This window comes from Sander lucioperca, chromosome 9 (genome assembly GCF_008315115.2).
Source record: "Sander lucioperca isolate FBNREF2018 chromosome 9, SLUC_FBN_1.2, whole genome shotgun sequence".
Lineage (NCBI taxonomy): Eukaryota > Metazoa > Chordata > Actinopteri > Perciformes > Percidae > Sander > Sander lucioperca.
The window spans coordinates 29827424-29851276 of record NC_050181.1 but is presented as its reverse complement, the minus strand read 5'-3'; the positions used below and the strand labels follow the sequence as shown (position 1 = coordinate 29851276).

General features: G+C 44.3%; 1 protein-coding gene across 2 annotated transcripts in view; it reads left to right on the top strand.

The window, feature by feature from the left end:
• LOC116040830 (choline transporter-like protein 5-A) overlaps positions 1-23853 on the top strand; it is a 48432-nt gene that overhangs the window by 17930 nt on the left and 6649 nt on the right. The window contains exons 3-10 of one of the 2 annotated variants that reach the window (XM_031286514.2): positions 1566-1639; positions 15989-16073; positions 16579-16663; positions 16907-17035; positions 19248-19308; positions 19662-19785; positions 21182-21265; positions 21942-22054. In XM_031286514.2, coding sequence (XP_031142374.2) covers positions 1566-1639; positions 15989-16073; positions 16579-16663; positions 16907-17035; positions 19248-19308; positions 19662-19785; positions 21182-21265; positions 21942-22054 — 755 coding nt within the window. The other variant, XM_036005411.1, reaches the window with a different exon arrangement.

The following is a 23853-nucleotide window of genomic DNA, read 5'->3' as shown; positions in this document are numbered from 1 at the left end:
AGTGGTAAGACACATTATTAAAATTACGGATTATTTCACTAAGAGGGCTAACATACAATAGAAACAAAAGAGGACCTAAAACCGAACCCTGAGGAACTCCGTATGACAAAGGGGTCAATACTTAAGGTTGTTGCAGTAGCGGACCATCTTACCAATCAGGCTTTCTGCCCCTGGTATGCACACGCACCCAGTAATGTTTGTAAACAGGAAACCCGTGTATTCCACTGCCACAATATGCAATCTTACGGGCTGCACTTTCTAAGGCTTTCTTTTGTTTACACTATGACGCTCGCGGGTGAAAACGAAAAACGCGTTACCGTCTAAAAGGTGAAAACGCAAAAGTCTGAAGACAGCGGTGTGGAGAGAGATGAGAAAAAGGCGTCCAGGTAGTCTGTTGTTACAGAGTAGGCTACAGAAATTATAGGCTCCTGTTATCTAAAAGATTTTCAATGTAATGGCTCAATATTTAAATGATTTCGACAATGTGGATAAGGTTGTTATAGTTCGATGACCATATGTAGGCTATTCATTTGAGCCAGAGTAAGCTACAACGTTGCGGATGAAGAGAAAGAGAGAGAGTGAGCAGCGGGCAGAGGAGGGTCTGCTTCAGCCTCCTCTGCCCGCTGCCTCTCACTCTCAAGCAGTGGCTGAAGGGCTGCGAGGCTCAGGATATTGGTAGTGCTCCCGTGGGTGCTGTGCTCTGGCTTATCACGGTCGACTGTGCCGGTCGTCATCATCAGAGAAACATGCAACTCCACCTCCTCGTCTTTCCAGACAAGCTTTTGCTGTTCGCTTCGACATGTTTTGGTTTCGCGCTACTAAGGAGAGAAGTAGAAGGAGGTTCTACGTAGGCGCGCGGCCTTGGTGGTGTTGTGTGGCAGTGCCACCTAGCCGCCTGGCATGCATACTACATCAAATTTCACACACTTTTGCACGCAGATTTCCCCCCCAAAACTCGCCTACGCGGAATAAAAAGTGAGAACGCAACGCCACTTTAGCGTTTTCAGATCGTTTCCGTCTAAACATAGCCTAAGATGAGGACTTGTGAGAGACAAATTTAAAATATCATGTGAAAGCAGATGCCCAGATAGCCTGGCATTAAGTCCCTAGTAGTCAAGCTCTAAAAAACACTAGCTCCAACACTTCCCACAATGCAACTTGTTTTTTGAAAAGACTCCACTGGTTTGTAAGGCTACACTCTGAGATAACCCTGATGATTACCCGAATATTTAGAATTGTCTGTCTTAAATGAAGACAAATTCTGGTGAATGAATCTGTAGAGGAATGAAACTATTTTTTCCCACATCACTGAAGTTAACTTTCACATACACAACACAAAGACTGTGCTAGCGCACATACATTTTCCCAAAGACACACATTTTGATCTATAATTGCATCTTTTTAGCTGTGTGATTGTGAGGAAATTTGTGTTTTTTCTCTCATATTACATCTAAAATTGATCTCCCACTGTTTTCCTAAAGAGGAATAACTCTTCTCTCCCTCTTCGTCATTTAACTCTAAGCTCGTTTGCTTTTTCTCACATTGCTTTATCTCTGTCTTTTCAGAAGCTGCACTGATATCTTATGTTGTTTGATCTTCATCATTGTCATCTTCTCATATATGGCCCTGGGGATAGTGGGTGAGTGACTCTATACACACACACACACACACACACACATGTACACACACACACATGCACACACAAACAAACAAGTGCACACACACAAACAAACGCACGCACACACGCACACAACACAGTGTGGGAGTGGAGGAAAAGCCTCTTTGATCAGACTCGTTGCAGTACATTCTCTTGTGAAATACTTTCACAAGAGAATGTACTGCAACGAGTCTGACTGGACATACGCACGCACACACACATTTATTACATGGTGCACAACAAAGTGAATTGTGAAGTGTCTTTGGCGATGGGGGTGGGGGAACAGATTAGAGGAGCCGGTTTCTGAAATTGAGATAACAAAAGCTGTTAGAGCCATGAAGACAGGGAAGTCAACGGGGCCTGACGGCTTTCCAGTGGAATTTTATAGGGCATTCTCAAACCTCCTCTCACCGCTATTGGCTGAAATGTTTGGCGAGGCATTAAGAGCTCACTCTCTTCCTCCGTCTTTATGTGAAGCCTCAGTTTCAATTATACTTAAGGGTAAAGATCCCCTCGACTGTGTGACGTATAGGCCATTTCCTGGGTCAAATTGTTGTACTCCTCTCCAATGGCCTCAGTTCAAACAAACAACATAATTTCACCTCCCTTCCAGCTGCACAGAGGTACTAGGCAGGGATGCCCTTTAAGTCCTCTACTCTTTGTAATAGCAATAGAGCCCCTTGCTATAGCCTTGCGCATGGACGATAGCCTCCGTGGTATACAGAGAGATTTTGGGTTGTTTTCTGGATATAAACTTAATATTCACAAAAGTGAACTACTCCCGATTAATGCTGCATCAGAACAATGCTCACTGGACTCTCTTCCATTCAAGGTCTCACCTAAAAAGTTTACTTATCTAGGCGTAGTTGTAACACGGCAATATGCTGACCCTTTTAAATGTAATTTCCAACCTCTTCTGGGTCGAACCAAATTAGATCTGGAACGCTGGTCTGGGCTCCCCTTATCTCTCGCAGGCCGCATAAACGCGGTTAAGATGACCATCTTGCCTACATGTTTTTATTTATTCCAGTCCGTATCAGTCTACATTAAAAAATCTTTCTTCTCTTAGCTAGACCAACTTATCTTTTCATTCATTTGGAACAGTAAGTCGGATACGTAAAGCCATTCTTCAGAGACCCCGCACAGAGGGCGGATTGGCCCTACCAAACTTCCAGCAATATTACTGGTCCTGCAATATACAGTCTCTGTCCGCCTAGCAGTCCAAAAAGTTTAATTTACCTCAAACTCATTTTTTTAGATATTCACAGATCCAGGACTTTACACGCTCTAAATTAGGTCACTTTCCTGCTCTCCCCCCCAAAACCCAATTAGACCTTATTCTAGATTTCAAGAAGGGGTACATTAGTAAACTTTACAACGCAATTAATAAGGTGGGCAAGATACCACTCAAACCTCTTAAAATCGATGGGAGCGGGATATGGAAATGTCTATCCCCGAGGAAGTTTGGGATCAGGCAATCTGAAATATACACTCCTCTTCAGTATGCATGAGACATTGTGTTATCCAGTTTAAAGTCCATCAGAAATCCATCAAAGTCCATCACCTGCATTATTCCAAAGAGAGATTGTCGAGAATTTATCCAGAGCTGAATCCAAAATGTGACAAATGCAAAAAGGACACTGCTGACCTATTCCATATGTTCTGGTCCTGCCCGAAACTGACTCCATTTTGGGAATCCATCCTTGACGCTTTGTCCACTGTGTTGCACTGCTCGCTTACACCTTCGCCTCTGATTGCCATTTTTGGGGTCGCTCCAACTGGTGCACACTTAAAGGCCACCCAGGCAAATCTAGTGGCCTACTCCACTCTGCTAGCCAGAAGACTAATATCGTTCAAGTGGAAGGAGGCTTCCCCTCCTGCCTTTGCGCACTGGGTTCGGGAGGTTTTGCAGTCACTGAGAGTAGAAAAGATCCGTTACACCATGACAGGATCTACTTCAAAATTTTACTTGACTTGGAGGCCCTTTTTAGACTTTATAGAAGGGTTAGATGCTCGGTTACTAACTATAAGGGATCAACATACAATCTGACTTCAGTTGACCTTCCTACATCCTCCTGTGCTTGCATTTCATTCTTGCTGCATTTTACCCTTTTTTTTATATTTTTTTATTTATTTTTTTTATTCTTATTTTTTTCTCTTTTTGTTGTTGATGTGCGTAACCCTTAGTAATTCATATTACTTTAAACTGCCTGCTACCTGGGGGTGGGACGGGTGTGAGGGATTTTGTTCAAATCTACGCGACCGTTGATTGCTGCATAAACTGTGTTGTTCATAACTGAAAATGAAAAAATAAACCTTGATTTAAAAAAAAAGGTTTAAATCCCTGCCGCCTAGATGCTTCTCCATCAGTCACGCATCATGGAAAGTGAAACTTAAATCTGTCATGGGGCGGTTGGATTTATTCACGCACTTTAAAAAGATTTATTAAAAGCTTCTTTCTTTGCACATTTTTATTAACAGCATTATATGTTCATATTTATATCATAATATGCTGTATATTAACTTTTTGGGAGATACAGGTAGTTCTATGTAAAATCAGACATTGAGCACCCCTATATAGCCAAAATGGCATGATCCTCATTTCATAACGCCTCTGCAAAGATTCATTCGAATCAGGTTCCTTCGCTCAAAACATTGAATATTCCACTTTTCGGGGATTACTCCTACATTAGACCCTTATGTATGACTGAGGTCACGATGACCAGATACAGACCAAGACACAGAAAACAAACAACTAGAGCAATAACTGCCCGTCACCGTCTAGGATAGAACACATGAATTATAAATGACGTGAATATTGCTAGGACAGCAGTTAAATTATTGCAGATAGAATGCAAGAAGGCAGCAGCAGGAGGGACGGCCATCGAACAAGACACCACCACCAGCTTTACAGGAATTTAGGGCTTGAGGACTCTTTGATTCACAAGGACAATGTCACCATCAGGGCGAATGGAGGTGTAAGCAGATAAGGACCAACAGCCCAGATTGTTGCGTGGAGGTAAATGAATGTTTTGGCTGGAAGCAGAAGTTGCAGTGCTTATCCTAAAAGAAACACCCTGAATAATGTTGATTCAATAATTGTGACATCATGATGCAGTATATGAGGTCACGTAGACTATGATGCAACGTGTATGACACCTCTTACCAGAATACAATGAGGAGTAATTGCAGAATATGATTAATATGAGCATTTGCAGGAAGCCTGAAAATGTAGTAATTTGCAGACAAATCTAAAAAACAAGGAATTTCCTGCAGAAAATGCTTGTGAATGCTAAAAAGCTAAATTGCTAAAGCTAAACTAGATTGCTGGCTTTAATGCATAAGAACAAGGTAAAGCACTGAGAATAGTTGGAAAAGTGGGAATGGTTTAAATTAGTATAACTTTCATTTAAATGTTTAACACCAAAAATGTATGAAACAGAAGTTACATATTTTAAAGTTTTCTGAAAAGCTGTCACTACACTGAATTGCTGGCTTCAATGTATAAGAAAAAGGTGAAGTTGTAGGAAAATGTGTAAAAGTGAATATTGTGAGAGCAAGTTATAGAGGTTTTAAGACGATTTTCCCAGGCTTCCCACTCTAGTGATGTCATCACTCACTAAATCATGCAATATTCACTCCATTATAAGCAAAGAAAAAGCCTGAATGAAACACTAAACTTAAACAGTGATACCACGAAAACTGTAAAAGATATCATGAAGCTGAATACAACTGTAATTGCTAAAGGTTTTGTGAACAGTGTAAAGTTTAAATGACGTCTGTAGGTAAAAGTATGTGGGAGGAGTAGCTTTTCAAAAAGGAAGAAGATGGATTTGAAGATTGCTCTATTGACTTTAATGTAAAATAAAAATTTTAAAAAGCTTAATGTTTTAAAAAGTATAAATAGCAGAAAAAAAGTTGAAGAAGTTCTGTCATGTGTTTAAAGAGCTGAACATTTTGATATTTGAATGGTTTTTGTATTATATTCAAGTTGAAGACTAAGGAATCAGATAACAATATATAATCAGCATTCACACAATGACATGCAGTGTACGATAATACGGGCAATAGCAGAAAGCAATGAATAAATATTTAATAAATAAATATTGCCAACATTGATCTTCCTGAATAATGACCAGGATAACACAAATAAAATGCCAGGTAAGCTATGACTGAAAACTAAAATAAACTCAGAAGGGGACAGTGAGTGTGAGATTGACAGGGAGCCAGAATACCATCACCTGTTGTATGCATTTTGCAGGCACGTTGCAGATTAAGTATCTCATGTTTGGGTCTTGAGACATTGCCTATGGTTAGTTCACGTCTGTAACAGCAGGTCAGTCAAGTGTGTTAGCTAAGTGCTAAAGTCAGTTGAAACGGAATAAGAACTACTAACCCCTCTAACCTCCACACAATCTCTCCACTCTGCAAACACAAATCGCCTCCTCATCCCCAGGTCTAAGTTCAGCGCCATGGGTGATCAGGCTTTCTGTTCTGCTGCCCCTTGTCTCTGGAATGCCCTCCTTGATCATCTGAGGGCACCTCAGACTACTGAGAGTTTTAAAAAAGGACTTAAACATATCTTTTTAGCAAGAGCTGTGACTTTTAATTAACTTTGCTGGTTGCTGCTTTTAGTCTCCAGTTTTTATGTTTTAATCTGTCTTTTATACTGATGCGTTTACCCTGTAACACTTTGAGATTTGTTTTAAATGTAAAGTGCGTTATAAATAAAATGTAGTATTATTATTATTAAAAGTTATTGGTTAACAGTTACGACAGTGAACGACACACTAACGTGCTGATGCATTCAGAGTTTTTAGTTGAGCTGGACCAGAGAATATTCAGTTAAACCCTACAGTGTGAGTAAGCATTGCACCTATATATATATATATCCGAGGTGCAGTTGGAAGAGATGTGTTTTTAGCCTTCGGCGGAAGATGCATAGGCTTTCAGCCATCCTGATGTCAATAGGGAGCTCATTTCACCATTTAGGAGCCAGGAGAGCAAACAGTCAGGACTTCGTTGAGTGATTAGTTGTCCCTCGCTGTGAGGTGGCAGCAAGCAGGTTGGCTGATGCAGAGCGGAGTGGGCGGGTTGGGGTATAGGGTTTGACCATGTCCTGGATGTATGCTGGGGCTGATCCATTTGTGGCTCTGTATGCAAGTCTAGTGTCTTAAAGCGGATGCGGGCAGCAGTTGGTAACCAGTGAAGAGAGTGGAGGAGCGGTGTAGTGTGAGAGAACTTGGGGAGGTTGAAGACAAGTCAAGCTGCTGAATGAGCTGCAGGGGCCGGATGGCACATGCAGGCAGGCCATTCAGGAGGGAGTTGCAGTAGTCTAGACGTGAGATGACTAGAGCCTGAACCAGAACCTGAGCCGCTTTCATTAGAAGGGGATGTGTCCTTCTGATGTTATGCAGCATGTATCTACACGATCGGGTAGTTGCAGCAATGTTGGCAGTGAACGAGAGTTTGTCGTCAAGTGTCACACCCAGGTTTCTAGCAGTCTGGGTGGAGACTACCACAGAGTTGTCAATTGTTATAGTCAGGTTCTTGGGTAGGAGAGCCCTTCCCTGGAAGGAAAAGGAGCTCAGTCTTGTCAAGGTTGAGTTTCAGATGGTGTGTGGACATCCAAGAAGAAAGGTCAGTCAGACAGGCCCAGATAGGTGCTGCTACTTGCGTTTCAGACTTCGGAAAGGAGAGAATTGGAGAGTTGGTATACAGAGACAAGAGGAGGGAACCCAGGACTGATCCCTGAGGAACCCCAGTTTTGAGAGAGGTTCTGAGGTAGATCCTCTCCAAGTTACCCGGTAGCGCTATTAGTCGTGAGTGTGTTTGTTTACACCCCACCACTGTACTGTAGTAACGTACAAGTGCCAAAAGCTGGATTAGAGTTGCAGGTGCACCATAGAGAGTACCCTGAGCGGCCGCATGACCGCCTGTTAGAAAAATTATGCTAAGAACGGTTTTGCTTCAGTTTCTTTGTTAAACCATTTGCATCCAAACTGCTGTTTTAGTATTTCTGTCTTTCATGTGTTAATCATGAAAGCTGTGACCTTGCGAGGAGCACAGAATGCAGGGCAGAGCGCATGATGTGGAGGAGATGCCGGGCCCGACCAGAGATAAGAAAAGTTACTGATTGCATGAACCGAATAACTAACTTGACTCCCAACTCCTTAAAAAGCCACTGTTGAGAACACTCTTCAGTCATTTTTCTGTACTTTGAACATAAGGACTTACTGTCCTTTTTATCTGATATTTTATCAAAAATGAAACCAACCATGTGCTGCCTTGATTGTATTGCTTCTAAGTTTCTTAAAGAGGTTTTTATCACAGTTGGACCCAGTATTTTATCCATTGTTAACAGCTCTTTATTTCACGGTGTTTTCCCCTCTGTTTTTAAATAAACCCAACCGAGACCCCTCTGATTTTAATAATTTTAGACCAATTTCTAAACTTCCCTTTTTATCAAACATTTTAGAAAAATTGGTTTCTTTACAACTTTTATCTTTTATGGAACACAATAACTTATTTGAGAAATTTCAGTCTGGTTTTAGAGCTTTACACAGCACTGAAACGGCTTTCCTTCAAGTAACCAACAACCTGCTTTTAACCGCTGACAGAGGAGAGAGCGCAATTTTAATTCTTTTAGATCTAAGGGCCGCATTTGATACAATAGATCACAACATTTTAAACTTTGGGTTGGTATCAGCGACACTGCACTTGGTTGGTTTAATTCTTACCTTTTTAACAGAACCTGACAACATAGGCAACAAAACTTCCTCTACATAGGCAACAACACTTCCTATACAACTCAAATAGCCTTTGGTGTACCATTTTAGGTATGTTTAATTTTATTCTCTATTTATATGTGTCACGGATGACCAGGAGACAGACTGGTGGTAAGTGAAACAGGCTTTATTCACACAAATCCAACGGAGACAAGGTAAGCTGGCAGAACACAACACTGAACTTAGCTGGGGAAGTTTGAGTCTTAGGGAGGCAGCTGATGACGAGAGGTTGATAGCAGGCAGAATCTTCAGGTAGGCAATGGCACGTAGCAGGAGAGAGTCTAGGTGTCATGTAGCGATGAGACCAGACAAGGAGTGAATGAGAGTGTGCCGTATATAAAGATGGAGACTAATGAGGTGCAGGTGGTGAACTGAAGATGAGGCCTGATGAAGTGCAGGTGTGAGTGATCAGTACTGAGGAGATAGTGAACGGATGGGGGGAGTGAGTGATGGGGAATGTGCACGAGTGGGGGGAGTGAGTGCAGGGGAATGTGCACGAGTGGGAGGAGTGAGTGCTGGTGACGGTGGAACCCTGACAGTACCCCTCCTCCCGAGGCGGCTCTCGACGACAGAGAAGAGGGGCTAACACGGCGACGAGGTCTACCCCGACCCCTGGGGGCGGGGCGATCGGGATGGTCGACATGGAACTGAGAGAGGAGAGCAGGGTCCAGGATGTCACTGCGCGGCACCCAGGACCATTCCTCTGGACCGTAGTCTTCCCAGTCGACCAGGTACTCCAGGCGCGAACCTCGCCGCCGTGAGTCCAAGATGGTGCGGACTCGATAGATAGCCTCCTCGTCGACGGGAATGGGAGGAGGAGGCATCTCGGAGTCAGGGTCTGTGGATGGAGAGGAGACAGGGTCAGTGAAGGGTTTCAGAAGAGAGACATGGAATGATGGTGAGATCTTGTACTGCGGTGGAAGGTTTAGCCTGTATGTGACGTCGTTCAACTGCTTCTGTATGGTGAAGGGTCCAATGTACCGAGGACTCAGCTTGCGGCAGGGCAGGCGAAGGTGGATGTCCCGAGTCGAAAGCCACACCTTTTGACCAGGCTGGTACTGAGGAGGATCGGACCGATGACGGTCAGCTTGCTCCTTGTGCCTCCGTACAGCTCGTTGGAGCTGTACGTGAGCCGATTCCCATACCCTCTCACTCTGGTGGAACCAGTGGTCGACTGCTGGGACCTCCGAGGACTCTCCTGACCAGGGGAAGAGAGGAGGTTGGTAACCCAGGAAGCATTGAAATGGGGTGAGGCCCGTAGTGGACTGACGCAAGGAGTTCTGGGCGTATTCCACCCATGGGAGGAAACGGCTCCAGCCGTCCTGGTTCTGGTGACAATACGTCCTCAAATAACGTCCGATTTCCTGGATCTTCCGCTCAGTCTGTCCATTAGTCTGAGGATGGTATCCTGAAGACAGGCTAACAGTAACCCCGAGGAGCCTGAAGAAAGCGTGCCAAACCCTGGAGATGAATTGCGGCCCTCTATCGGACACAATGTCTTCGGGAATACCGAAGTTACGGAATATGTGGCTGAAGAGAGCCTCTGCAGTCACGAGGGCGGTAGGGAGTCCGGCCAGGGGAATCAGCTTACAACCTTTGGAGAATCTATCCACAACGACGAGGATACAGGTGTGGCCATTGGATCTGGGGAGGTCGGTCATGAAATCTATCCCAAGGTGGGACCATGGACGTTGTGGAATGGGGAGAGGCATGAGCTTGCCTTCTGGAAGCCTTCTGGGAGTGTTGGTTATGGCGCAGACAGAGCATCCAGAGACATATCTGGAAACATCCTGAGAGATGGACGGCCACCAGTATCGCTGAGTCGAGGCACGAAGGTCAACTCCACTGGACATCCTGACGGAGCAGGATGAAGAAGGTTCTCCTGGGAGATCCGCTCATCGATATCCCAGATGATTGGGCTGACGAGCATGGTTGGAGGGAGGATAGGTTCGGGTTGTAGATCTTCCGATGACTGCTGATGCAGACGAGAGAGAGCATCCGCCTTGCCGTTCTTACTACCAGGTCGGTAGGTGACGAGGAAATCAAAGCGGGTGAAGAAGAGGGCCCATCGAGCCTGGCGGGGATTCAGTCGCTTAGCCTCTCGGATATACTCCAGATTGCGGTGGTCGGTTATGACCTCCACCTGGTGATTGGCTCCCTCCAGCCAATGCCTCCATTCCTCTAGGGCAAGCTTTATGGCAAGCAGTTCACGATTGCCGATGTCATAGTTCTGCTCCGCTGGGGAAAGCTTCTTGGAGAAGAAGGCACATGGATGGAGTCTGGGAGGAGTCCCCTGCCGCTGGGAAAGGACAGCTCCTACACCAGTGGAGGACGCGTCGACCTCAACAACGAAGGGCAGGTCAGGGTTGGGATGAATCAAGACGGGAGCGGTCAGGAAGGCATCTTTGAGGCGTTTAAAGGAGGCGATGGCTTCAGGAGACAGGGACAATACCCTGGGCTGGCCCTTCAAGGCGGAGGTCAGAGGAGCACTGACAATGCTGTAGTTGTGAATAAATCTTCTGTAGAAGTTGGCGAATCCTAAGAAGCGCTGCAGATCCTTTACCGTGGAGGGTTGAGGCCAGTTCCGAATGGTATCCACCTTCTTCTAATCCATCTGAACTCCGTGTTGGCCGATGATGTAGCCCAGGAACTGCACCGAAGTGGTGTGAAACTCACACTTCTCCAGTTTCAGATACAATTGATGGTCTCTGAGTTGCTCCAGAACCAGGCGGACGTGGCGCCGATGCTCAGACAGGGAGGAGGAATAGATGAGAATGTCGTCAATGTAGACTATCACGAATCTGTTGAGGAACTCCCGGAATACCTCATTCATGAACCCCTGGAAGACCGCGGGAGCGTTGGACAATCCGAAGGGCATGACCCTGTATTCATAATGACCCGATGGCGTGACGAATGCCGTCTTCCATTCATCACCTCGACGTATGCGGATCAAGTTGTATGCACTGCGTAGATCCAATTTGGTGAAGATACAGGCTCCACGCAGCTGCTCCAGCGCGGCCGGAACCAGGGGAAGGGGATGAGGGGCTGAACTTCACAGTTTGAGAGTTGAGGAGTCTGTAGTCAATGCATGGCCTCAAACCCCCATCCTTCTTGGCCACAAAAAAGAAGCTGGAAGCAGCAGGGGAAGTGGACGGTCTGATAAACTGCTGCTGAAGAGCCTCCTCTACATACTCCTCCATGGCCTTCTGTTCCGGGATGGAGAGCGGATAAACCCGACCTTTAGGGAGAGTGGCTCCAGGCAGCAGATCGATTGCGCAGTCCCATGATTGGTGTGGAGGCAACTTAGTAGCCAACTGCTTGCTGAACACCTCCTGGAACTCACAGTACTCGACCGGGATCTCCACTCGGGGTTGACCCTCAGAACTTTCGATGGAAGTGGAATATATGGGAATCTGGGGCTTTATCACTGAAGATGAACAAGATGGACTGGAAGGGGGAGTCTTGTGAACCTTCTTAATAGGTGTGACACAGGAATGAAAACAGTCCTCACCCCAACGAAGGATCTCGCCGGATGTCCAGTTGATGGTGGGCTGATGTTGCACTAACCATGGCCTTCCCAGAATGAGCTCAGCAGTAGATTCCTCTAGCACCATGAAGGTAATGTCCTCCGAGTGCAGACATCCGATACGGAGCGTAAGTGTGGGAGAGAAATGGCGAATCCGACCCCGACCCAGTGGTTTACCTTGGATGGTTTGAACTCTGAGCTCTTGACTGCTTCGGCGTTTGCGAACTCTTAGTTTTTGTAGGAGTGGAATGGAGATGAAGTTCCCCGCTGAGCCGGAGTCAACGAGAGCTTGCGCTGCGACACAGATACGTGAGGTCAACACATGAACAGGAGTACGAATCAGAGTTTCGATCTTCGGAGGAAGTTGAATGGAACTCACTGCAGAGCGCTGAGGTCGAACCGGGCAGTCTCCGATGAGATGTTTATCGCTCCCACAGTATAAACAGAGCTTGAGTTGGATACGGCGCTGACGTTCCATAGATGACAGGTGAGTAGAATCAATCTGCATGGGCTCAGATGCTGGGGAAACGACAGTAGGAGCCGAGGGCGGAGGAGTGACAGTAGTAGTAGGATCTTCACAGGCAGATAAACGCTGAGACACACGAACACACGAGACCCATAGTATCGTCATATACTACCACCAGCTGGCGGACATCTGAGTTGAGGCCATGTCGAAAAGCCGTGATGAGGGCAGTCTCATTCCAACCACTAGCAGCCGCCAAAGTGCGGAACCGAAGAGCGTAGGTACTCACAGATGAATTTCCTTGGCGAAGCCTGTAGAGTTGGTCATGAACGGTGAGATCAGCAGCCGCCTGTCCGAAAACCTCCTTGAAGTGTTGAATGAAGTCGGAAAGGGATTTCACCACTTGAGAGTCCGAATTCCAGAGTGATTGGGCCCACTGGAGAGCTCGGCCTGACAACAGAGAGATGACAAAGGCCACCCGGGCCGAATCATTATTAAACTGATGAGCCTGCATTTGAAAGTATAGCGAAACCTGAAGCAAAAACCTGCTGCAATCCTCCGTCTCTCCAGAGAATGTCGCTGGTCGGGCCATGGGACTCGCAGAGGCAGCAGCCGAAGAAGCGAATGTTTGCGGAAGTAGATGCTGGCGGGCTGAGAGGAGGATCTCTTCGGGTATGGTGGGTGGATTACTGGGTGGTGATGGCAGGAGAGACTGACGAACAGCTTGCACCAGCTCCACGAATGAATCGCGTAAAGGATTCTCCACGGGCTCCGTCGTATTCTGCATGTCGGTCTGGTCTTCTGTCACGGATGACCAGGAGACAGACTGGTGGTAAGTGAAACAGGCTTTATTCACACAAATCCAACGGAGACAAGGTAAGCTGGCAGAACACAACACTGAACTTAGCTGGGGAAGTTTGAGTCTTAGGGAGGCAGCTGATGACGAGAGGTTGATAGCAGGCAGAATCTTCAGGTAGGCAATGGCACGTAGCAGGAGAGAGTCTAGGTGTCATGTAGCGATGAGACCAGACAAGGAGTGAATGAGAGTGTGCCGTATATAAAGATGGAGACTAATGAGGTGCAGGTGGTGAACTGAAGATGAGGCCTGATGAAGTGCAGGTGTGAGTGATCAGTACTGAGGAGATAGTGAACGGATGGGGGGAGTGAATGATGGGGAATGTGCACGAGTGGGGGGAGTGAGTGCAGGGGAATGTGCACGAGTGGGAGGAGTGAGTGCTGGTGATGGTGGAACCCTGACAATATGCTTCCACTCGGCCAAATTATCCAGTGGTACAATGTTTCTTTCCATTGCTATGCTGATGACACACAGATATACCTCCCACTGAGACCAAACGATCTGGTTGCTGTCTCAGACTGCATCAAAGATGTGAACCGCTGGATGGCTCATAACTTTCTCCAACTTAATACCTCCAAATCTGAAATAATACTGGTCAATCCACCTAACACCACCCCTAGTCCCATCAGCCTTGGTCCACTATCCAGTAACATCAAGCTCACTAACAGAAATGTAGGTGTCATTTTTGACTCAGACTTCCTTCACACCACATATCAATAACGTTGTCCAGTCCTGCTTCCTCCATATCAGAACCATCTCTAAAATCCAAAACGTACTGTCACAGCACGACCTGGAAAAAGTAGTCCATGCCCTCATATTCTCGCTTGTAACCAGAGGTGATCGTGCCTTCTCGATCAGGGCGCCTCGGCTTTGGAACGACCTGCCAGAGGAGATTAGGCTTGCTGAATCAGTGACTTCTTTTAAATCACTTCTTAAAACACATTTTTATAGACTTGCTTTTATGTGATGCCGTCTTTTTATCTTTTCATCCTTTTGCCTTTTTATCTTTTTATCGCCACTTATTGACTTTTCTCCTATAACCTGCTATTTCCACTTATCTTCAATCTACTCCTGATTTTTCTCTGTCTCTGTTTAGAGCTGCCCCATCTTATGTTGTGTATTTATAGGTATGTGTATTGATGTGCTGTGTATATTTATGTTTTGTTTATGCTTTTGTTCCTTCTGTTATAGCACTTTGTAAGCTGTTTTTAAAGGTGCTATACAAATAAAGTTATTATTAACTTGCTGACAATACCAATGAAAGAACCATGAAATGGCTTGCAAGTGGAATTATTTATGTATTTTCGTATTAGAGCGTAGGAATAAATGACTTACTGTATATTATTGAATGGTTTGGAGGATTGTTGGTTTGCTAGGCTTCAGAAGCTCTACCTCCAGATGACTGCATGTTGTATGTTGCATCTTGTGTCCAAACTGGCAGTCCGTCAATCCCATTTTTGCGATTGAAGGACTAAGATTCAGTTCCTTTCAGTATGGACATTTTTTCAAACAGCGGATTGAAACCATCACGGACAGAACTAATATCTCTCATTTTGAGATGTTTCAGGCAAAAGGTTTAAAAGGCTGCTGTAGCCAGAATTTTCTGGTGATACTAACCTGCTAGTACCAATGCAATCTATTTATGCTATTTCTGAAGTTACCACTCATATTCCTACTAGCATTACTCACTACTCACAGATGGGTGAGTGTATTACTGGGGGCTACTGGTGACATCACCCTAAGAAGACATGCTTCCACTAATCCCACTGTACTCTACACACACACACCCACACACACACACACACACACCTGTGTACTGTATGTGGTTGTATTAAGAGCATGTCACACTCACAGGTACACACACACACTCAAACACACACACACGCATGCACCCACTCAGAATCACTCCACTCCAGCCCTGCTACTACCAAACACGGATGACATCATTCTCGATGACATCACCCTCTCTTTCTGTCTCATGTACTCAGCCCCCATTTCTTACATCAGTGCCACACACACTCATGTCATTCATTACATGAAGCATTTTACTGCAATGTAGACACATAAATGTGAAATGATGAGAAGGTTTACGAATTAGGAAAGGCAGACGTCCTCAATCCTTTGTGTGGAGATCTGTGACAGATCCTCCGTGCCGCTATCATAGAAAAATCAACCAATATTTATCAGTCCATTTTTAGAATACGTCCTCTTTTCCAAAAATATGTCAATAAGATTTTAAACTGTTAGTGGGAAGTATCTCTTAAAAATCACTTCTTACATATTCAACAATTAATTTAATGTTTCAAAATATCTTTTGAGTGATTTAGCGTAACCCTTAGGGACAATACCCAGTTTATGTTGTTATTTACTGTAGTAATGAGCTACATACTAGCATACTTTAATGTTTAATGTTAAAGTGCAGGAATATTATTATTATTATATGTCTGTGTGTGTGTGTGTGTGTGTGTGTGTGTGTGTGAGATTGTGTGTCTGTCTGTTGGTGTGTGTGTGTGTGTGTGTGTGTGTGTGTATCTGTCTGTGTGTGTCTGTGTGTCTGTGTCTGCATGTCTGTCTGTCTGTCTGTCTGTCTGTCTGTCTGTCTGTGTGTGTGTGTGTGTGTGTGTGTGTGTGTGTGTGTGTGTGTGTGTGTGTGTGTGTGTGTGTGTCTGTCTGTCTGTCTGTCTCTCTGTGTGTCCAGCCTGGTTACATGGGGACCCCAGGAAGGTGCTCCATCCGACAGACAGCTATGGCCAGTTCTGTGGTCAGAAAGAGACTTCCAATGAGTAAGTCACTGTTATTCCACTCTATACACCAGATCTCTTTACAGGATACTAGAGTTGGCCCCATGTACGAGCTTTACCCAGTTTGTTTTTGTGCAAACCAAAGGAACCTTTGTCATTATGACAGACTCTGGCAAATTAAAAAGTAGCCTAAATCAGCTACCTGTGCAGACGGCGTCATGGCACTAAATCCAACTTGAATTTAATTAGTAATAACCAATATGACAAGGTGATTAAGATATTATTGTTTGTTTATGAATGTAGCCAATAATGTCTAAAAGACCATGCCCACGAGTGAAGAAGATGCGCACGTTGTGTTTGTTTACTGAAAAGTAAAGGCCGCTCAAGCAAAACTGGAAAGAAAAACAGACATCCGTGGGTGAAGAAGGAGGGCAATGTCTAAAAATGTCTAACCGGCGGTGTGCCCCTGCTAAATGTATGTAGCAGAAACACTGTGAAATGACCATATACTGCATGTGTGTGATATAACATGAACACTTTTTTGCAGGAAGAAACCCATCTTATTCTATTTCAACATCCTGAAATGTGCCAACCCGGCTATACTCATCAACCTTCAGTGCCCCACAACTCAGGTACTCCATGAACAATGATGATGATGTGTATCTGCTACAGTAGCACAGCATCAGTTCATCATGTCAGATTAAAACAGCATTGAATGTGTCACACCGTACGCCAACAAAAAGGGACACTTATTGACAGCAGCGTGATGTTTACTAGCTGCCTGACAAATCTGCGTTGGCATTGAAAAGGTGAGAGCCATATGTCCATAACTGTAGTGAATCAAATGACAAATGTACTGTCTAATTTTCTTCCAGATGTGTTTGTCAAAGTGCCCAGACAGGTTTGCCACCTACACTGAGATGCAGCTGCAACACAAACTCAGCAAGAGTTACTGGGAATATTACAGACAGTTCTGTAAGCCTGGCTTTAATAACCCTGACAAGGTACCAATACTGACACATTATGTACCTTTGTTCTTTAGAAACTTGAACACACTGTTGAACACTGAGCAGGAATTACTATAGTACTTGATGTGATTAGATACAGTAAATGCAGTAATGTTAAGCATAGAGTACAGAGTGAGACTCAGGGCCCTATTTTAACGATCTAAGCGCATGGCGTGAAGCGCCTGGCGCAGTTGCGTTTAGGGTGTGTACAAATCCACTTTTGCTAGTTTAATGGCAGAAAAAAAGGGTCCGTGTTCCAGGCGCATGGTTCAAAAGGGTTGTACTTAGTGTCTTTATTAATCAGAGGTGTGTTTTGGGCGTATAAACCAATTAGAGCGTCATCTCCCATTCCCTTTAAAAGCCAGGCGCGTTGGTACCTTGGCGCATTGCTATTATATTGGCGGATTTGCTAAGCAGGAAGGAGGGATTTTCAGGAGTGAAAGCGCGCGAGCAGATCATATATCAGTCCCTCCAGGATTTCGCGATGTCGCGATCGCGCCAATTCACGCAAATTCAACCAATCACCGCGAATTTGGTGCGATTCGCAATTCTGACCAATCACCACAAGTTTTCCGCAAATTTGACCAATAACCTGAATGAACCTGAAAAACATTTCAGACCATCCTGCCAACCTGTATACATTTTAACATCAATGTACGCTGTGACGTTTTTTCTCTCTAAAGTCGCTGAAAGCTGCTGCTGTTTCAGTCCTGTCGGCTCTCTGCAGTGGGCGGGGCTGCTCAGTTTCCCCCGGGACTGACGAGCGCACACACACACAAACACACACAAACACACACAATCACACACGGTGGATGCAGGAAAAACCGGAGATGAGACGTACAGGATGACCTAAATTGAGGACAGCTATGCTCGTTATTGTAATTGCAATGATAAGTTAAAGTCCAATAAGTAACGTTACTTTATCAAACCGTATGAATGTGTGAATAGGAAATGAACTAACAATGTAAAGATCAACAAGCCACTGACACATATGTTCATTTTTTTTTTTATACTCTTTATTAATCCCCAATGGGGAAATTACAATTTACACTCTGTTGTTATTACACACTGCACACATGCCTGAAATACACACACACACACACACACACGCTCAGGTCCTTTTACATGCACTAATGGAGAGATGTCAGAGTGAGTGGGCTGCGACTGCTGAACAGGCGCCCTGAGCGATTTGGGGGGTTCGGTGCCTTGCTCAAGGGCACCTTGGCAGTGCCCAGGAGGTGAACTGGCACCTCTCCAGCTACCAGTCCACCTCTGTATTTCGGTCCGTACGGGGACTTGAACCAGCGACCCTCCGGTTCCCAACCCAACTCCCTACAGACTGAGCGACTGCCACCCACCAAATTTTATTTATGTAATATTTTCATATTATACCAACATTTGCAGCATCCTGAGCCTTTTTGGTAAGGTTACTAGGAAATCTCAGCCCAGAGTAGTTTTATTCTCCCCGAAACAAGTTTCCTTTTTATTTTTAAAGAACTATAAAAAAAAATCGCAACTTTTTTGCAACTTTCACTGTCTCCCGCAACTTCATTGCAACAAACATACAAAAGAAATCGTAACTTTTATCGCAACTTTTTACAAAAGCTCCTGCGAAATCAGGCATTTTGGGCCACAACAATCTCAAAAAAAGGCCGCGAAATCCTGGAGGGACTGATATATGGCACGAGCGCTATGCTACAAAACTCAACGAGGTGAAGCAGGCGTTAAAATAACAATGAAATGCTGCGTTATTGACTTTAGACCAGGTTTTTGTTGGTCAATAGCATGATCACTTTCCGCTGCCTCAAGATAGCTATAGATAGCTAATACGCCAAGAATGCACCTGAACACACCTCCCTGTAAGACCATGGGCGCACAGATGGGCTCAGGTGCATTTGCTGTTTAAACGACGTGGGCGCTGGACGGGAAATTGACAATTACATCGGTCTTAAACTAGCAAAGACCCTTGCGTCGGGCTTTGCGCTGCGCCGGGTGCAAGATAGGGCCCACAAAGTGGATCCTGTTTCAAACTTTAATGGATAGAATCTCAAAGTTTAGCCCAGGATTGTTTCTGCATCTTGATGTAATCCTGCTGTCAAACCAACAAAGATGACCTCACGGAAGCTTTTGTTTGTCGTCTTTTGTTTTGTACAAAGTACCAGAACACTCATCCATACTGTTATTCTAACCCTCCTTTCTGTTTCTCCAGCCAGTGTCTCAGGTTCTGCGAGACGAGGACTGTCCCTCCATGATTGTACCAAGTAGACCATGTAAGGATGAGACGCCGCACTTCTCCACAACCGACTGAACATTTCAACTCATTATGTCAACGTTTACATTTTAAAGAAGCTCATTTTAAAAGTCGACACATGACAAAAATTAGATGTTTTTTGCTGACCAAAATCATTACAATAACCTGCCTCTCAGATATACTGTAATAGTCAGTTGAAATGTCTCTTGATGCTATTGCAGTTTCAGAGGACAGTGGAATACCATGGTGCTTAGACAGTGCAGATGGGTATTAGCATGACATGTCATTTGGAACTTTAATGCATTCATATTGAATATTAAAAGATTGGTGTGTGTGTGTGTGTGTGTGTGTGTGTGTGTGTGTGTGTGTCAGTTCTCCAGAGATGTCTCCCAGACTTCATCACTCTGAATGGGACTGTGACTGTAGCTAACAGAACCAGCTTTAAAGATGCTCTGGAAATGGCCCACACTGTGACTGAACTTGAACATGCTGCCAAGTACTGTAACCTCTATTACATGTGTTTATGACATACATATGGCATACATCACATTTTAAACATATTTCTTTAGCTTTAATCTGACGGGGACAAAACACCTGACTGAAAGCTCACCATCTGATCTAGTGCTAATGTGTTTATTGATTTGCTCTTGGAAAGGCGTTGGTAAAATACAGTAGATGTAAAATTTTAGAAATCTACTTGGATCTCTGCTCGACAGGATTCAGTGGCTTTATATCAGCTCTTTCGACAAATGTAGTCAATTTAAACACAGTCACTGCTAATAAAACACGTTGAGACTAACCACAGACTGCGGCTGCACCACCGTACTGCTCACAGAAATATGAACATATAATCTTCAATATTGTAGGGGATTTGGTTCCATCAGTGTGACCAATCACAGCATGAGTGATGGAGATAATTATTCATTGAGCCTAAGTGTGTTCGAAGAAATGACTGAAGCGTTCACTTTAGATACGCCTGAGGAACAAAGTAATATCCAAGCAGGATATAGATTCTGACCTCCAGTAAACTGAAGGTGTATGTGAATGTGTCTGCTCTGTAAGAGGGAGGAGAGAAACTCAACGAGCAGATCAGGGTCACAGAGTCAGTTACCACAGTAACTAACTTCAATTCAATTTTATTTATAGTATCAAATCATAACAAGCGTTATCTCTAGACACTTTACAGATAGAGTAGGTCTAGACCACACTATAATTTACAAAGACCCAACAATTCCAGTAATTCCCCCATGAGCAACAGTGGCGAGGAAAAACTCCCTTTTAGAAAAAAAACCTCGAGTGGCGGTTAAAACTTCCTTTTAGGGAGAAACCTCAGACAGACCCAGGCTCTTGGTAGGCGGTGTCTGACAGTGCCGGTTGGGGGTGTGATGAACAATGGCAATTATAGTCACAATAAAGATAATGGAACTGTGACTAGAAATAGTAGTTGTAGTAGTTCACGGCGTAGCAGGGTGCGGAGCAGGACCACGCCGACAGCTGTAACCATGATTTAGGTGCCACCCTAATCCAAGGAAAACTGCGGGGCGAAAAAACCTAAGGACCCCTGGAAAGAAGCTCCCCGTAGCTAAGTTAGTAACAAGCATTTCTGGGAAATGAGTGCACACAGATGGAAAGAGAGCGAAGAGAGGAGCTCAGTGTGTCATAGGAAGTCCCTCGGCAGTCAAAAAACTATAACAGCATAACTAAGAGCTGGTCCAAGGCTAACCTGAGCCAGCTCTATAAGGGTTGGTAGATGAATCTGACGACTATGAAGAGAAGTAGAGAAGAGAAGCAAAGTTTAAGTTATGTCTCTTTTTGGAACAGAGCTCTGGTATGCAGATGCGGCATGTAACTGATGTACATGGATTTCTCTGTGTCTTGTGTGCTCTGTGCAGGGGTATAACAGGACTGGTGGACACCAGGGAGCTTGGCATGAAGATAGTGGAGGATTATGCCAAGTCATGGCCATGGATACTCATGTAACTCCACAAACCACACACACACACACACACACACACAGATATTCACTCAGCATTGTGCCAGCACTGTTCATCAGAGCGAGTGTGTAGCTAGTACAAGAATCAGAAACATTTCTGTCTATTCTATCTGTTTACAGTGCAGCCAATCAAACTATATAATAATAATAAAATAGTCAGTAAAAAAGCACAACACTGGAACATTGCCTGCAGTACGATGATGTACAGAGTAAACCTTAAACCTTAAACCATTAAAAACTGCAGAATGTAAAGACAGCGAATGGTTATTGCAGAACAAATGCTGACCATGAATAGTATCCAAAATGGGGTTTGATTTAATGAAACTCTCATGATTATAACTTTAAGTTTGAAATGTTTAAAGCAAGTGAAACTAAGAAGAAATAACATCATGGTATGTATGGCTGCTAATGTTAGCACACATCACTGACAGTATGACTCTTCACACACTCGCTTTATGGCCACAGTAGCTGTAAATGTTACACAGGCTTGCTTTACACGGCATGCTAATGTTGTTCTTTCTCCTGAACTTTTACACACTGTGACAAAACTGAAATAATTGGAAAACTGAGGAAGATGATGAAGCATGTGGAGGTTGGAGGAACAAATGTGACAGGATGTGGCTTGTTAACATGACGCTGTATCTGTGCATGTGTGCCAGAGGTCTGCTGGTCGCCCTGGCTGTTAGTCTGCTCTTCATCCTGCTGCTGAGGTTCACAGCTGGCACTCTGCTCTGGGCTACCATCATCACTGTCATCCTGCTGCTGGCATACGGTGGGTACACACCTGTCTGGCTATACACATCTGTCTGGCTACACACCTGTCTGGCTACACATCTGTCTTTCTACACATCTGTCTGTCTACACACCTGTCTGTCTCCACATATGTCTGTCTACTAGGGGTGTACGATTCAGAAAATGTCACGATTCGATTCGATTTGAAAGAGAGTGCGTTGGTTGACTGGCACGGGACTTTAGGTTGTTGTTCGTCCACGTCTTTAATGTTAATCTCCGGGTGATGCCGTACCATGTGAGTTCTCAAGTTTGTGGTGTTTCCAAAATACTTAACTTTCGCTTTGCAAAGCCTGCATACAGCATGATTCCTATCAAGTTCTGTGTTTCTGTGCTGCCGCCCTACGTCTGTGGAATGCCCTCCCTGACACCTTGAGGGCACCTCAATCCACTGACTGTTTTAAAAAAGGCCTTAAGACATTTCTTTTTAGCAAAGCTTTTGGTCCCCTTTAGAAATTTAGAATTTCTTTTTTGTTTCTTTTCTTTGTTGTATTTTAAGCTGCTTATCTTTTGTGTTTCTAACCTGTAGCACTTTGAGATCTTTGATGAAAAGTGCATTATAAATTAAATGTATTATTATTTATTATTATTATAGTTCCGTCTTCCCCTCGAGGTTATAAAAGCCGAAATGTGTCCAAAACTCTCGCCTTCAATGAGGATGGAGCAGGTTGAATAATTCTTTCTACGAGGTTTGCCCATAGCCATTGTTTGCGTCGACTAAACTACTTCCGCTGCTCGTTCTTTTTCTGATAATGACAAGAGTGCCCAGGCGTCAGTGTGAATTCGACGCAGTGCCATCTATGGGAATGGCGAAGTAATGTCATTTCAGGACAATAGTGTCAAAACGAAAAGAAAAAAAAAATGAATAGATTTTTGGAATTCTATGAATCGATTTTGAATCGGTAGAGCTTGAATCTCGATTCGAATCGATTTTTTTGCACACCCCTACTGTCTACACATCTGTCTGTCTACACACCTGTCTGTCTGTCTACACACCTGTCTGTCTACACATCTGTCAATCTACACATCTGTCTGTCTACACATCTGTCTGTCTACACACCTGTCTACACATCTGTCTGTCTACACACCTGTCTGTCTACACATCTGTCTCTCTACACATCTGTCTCTCTACCAGAGATGGGGACTCGAGTCTGAGAATCGGACACGGGTCGCACTTAAGTCGCACAAACAGCAGACTTCATACTTGACTTGCGACTCGACCCAAAAGACTTCAGACTTGACTCGGACTCGAGCTTCGAGACTCGTCAACAACCTGTTTTCATGCAATTATTGCTTTTTAAATCAAAATTTATTCATGTATTTCTATTTTCTTTTATTGGCGCATATACGTTGGGGAAACCATACGTCATACACGAGCTGCATGTCCCCTGCCCTTTGCCATAATGTTCGCGCACTCACATATCAAAAAATGCATTGAGGATGGCGACACCAAGTCCTCCCGGAGTTGTGCCTTTTGTCATTAGTTTTGCTTTCAATAACTTCATAAACAGGGGCAGTAAGCGAACAGCTACATATAGGTGTGTGGCACCAAGATAAATGGTGGCGGATCAACAACCTTGAACTTCATCAGGCATCTCAAAACGCACCCAAATAGGTCACTTGCTAATGTGAACGAGACGTTACATTTAGCATATATCGTCACAGGTAACAAGCTAACCATCGCAAAGTATTGTGCTAATGCTGGGATATGGATGGTAGCTACAGGACATGCTTTGAATTCATAAGATTTAACAATACAGTGTTAGGGACAGATCAGATGGC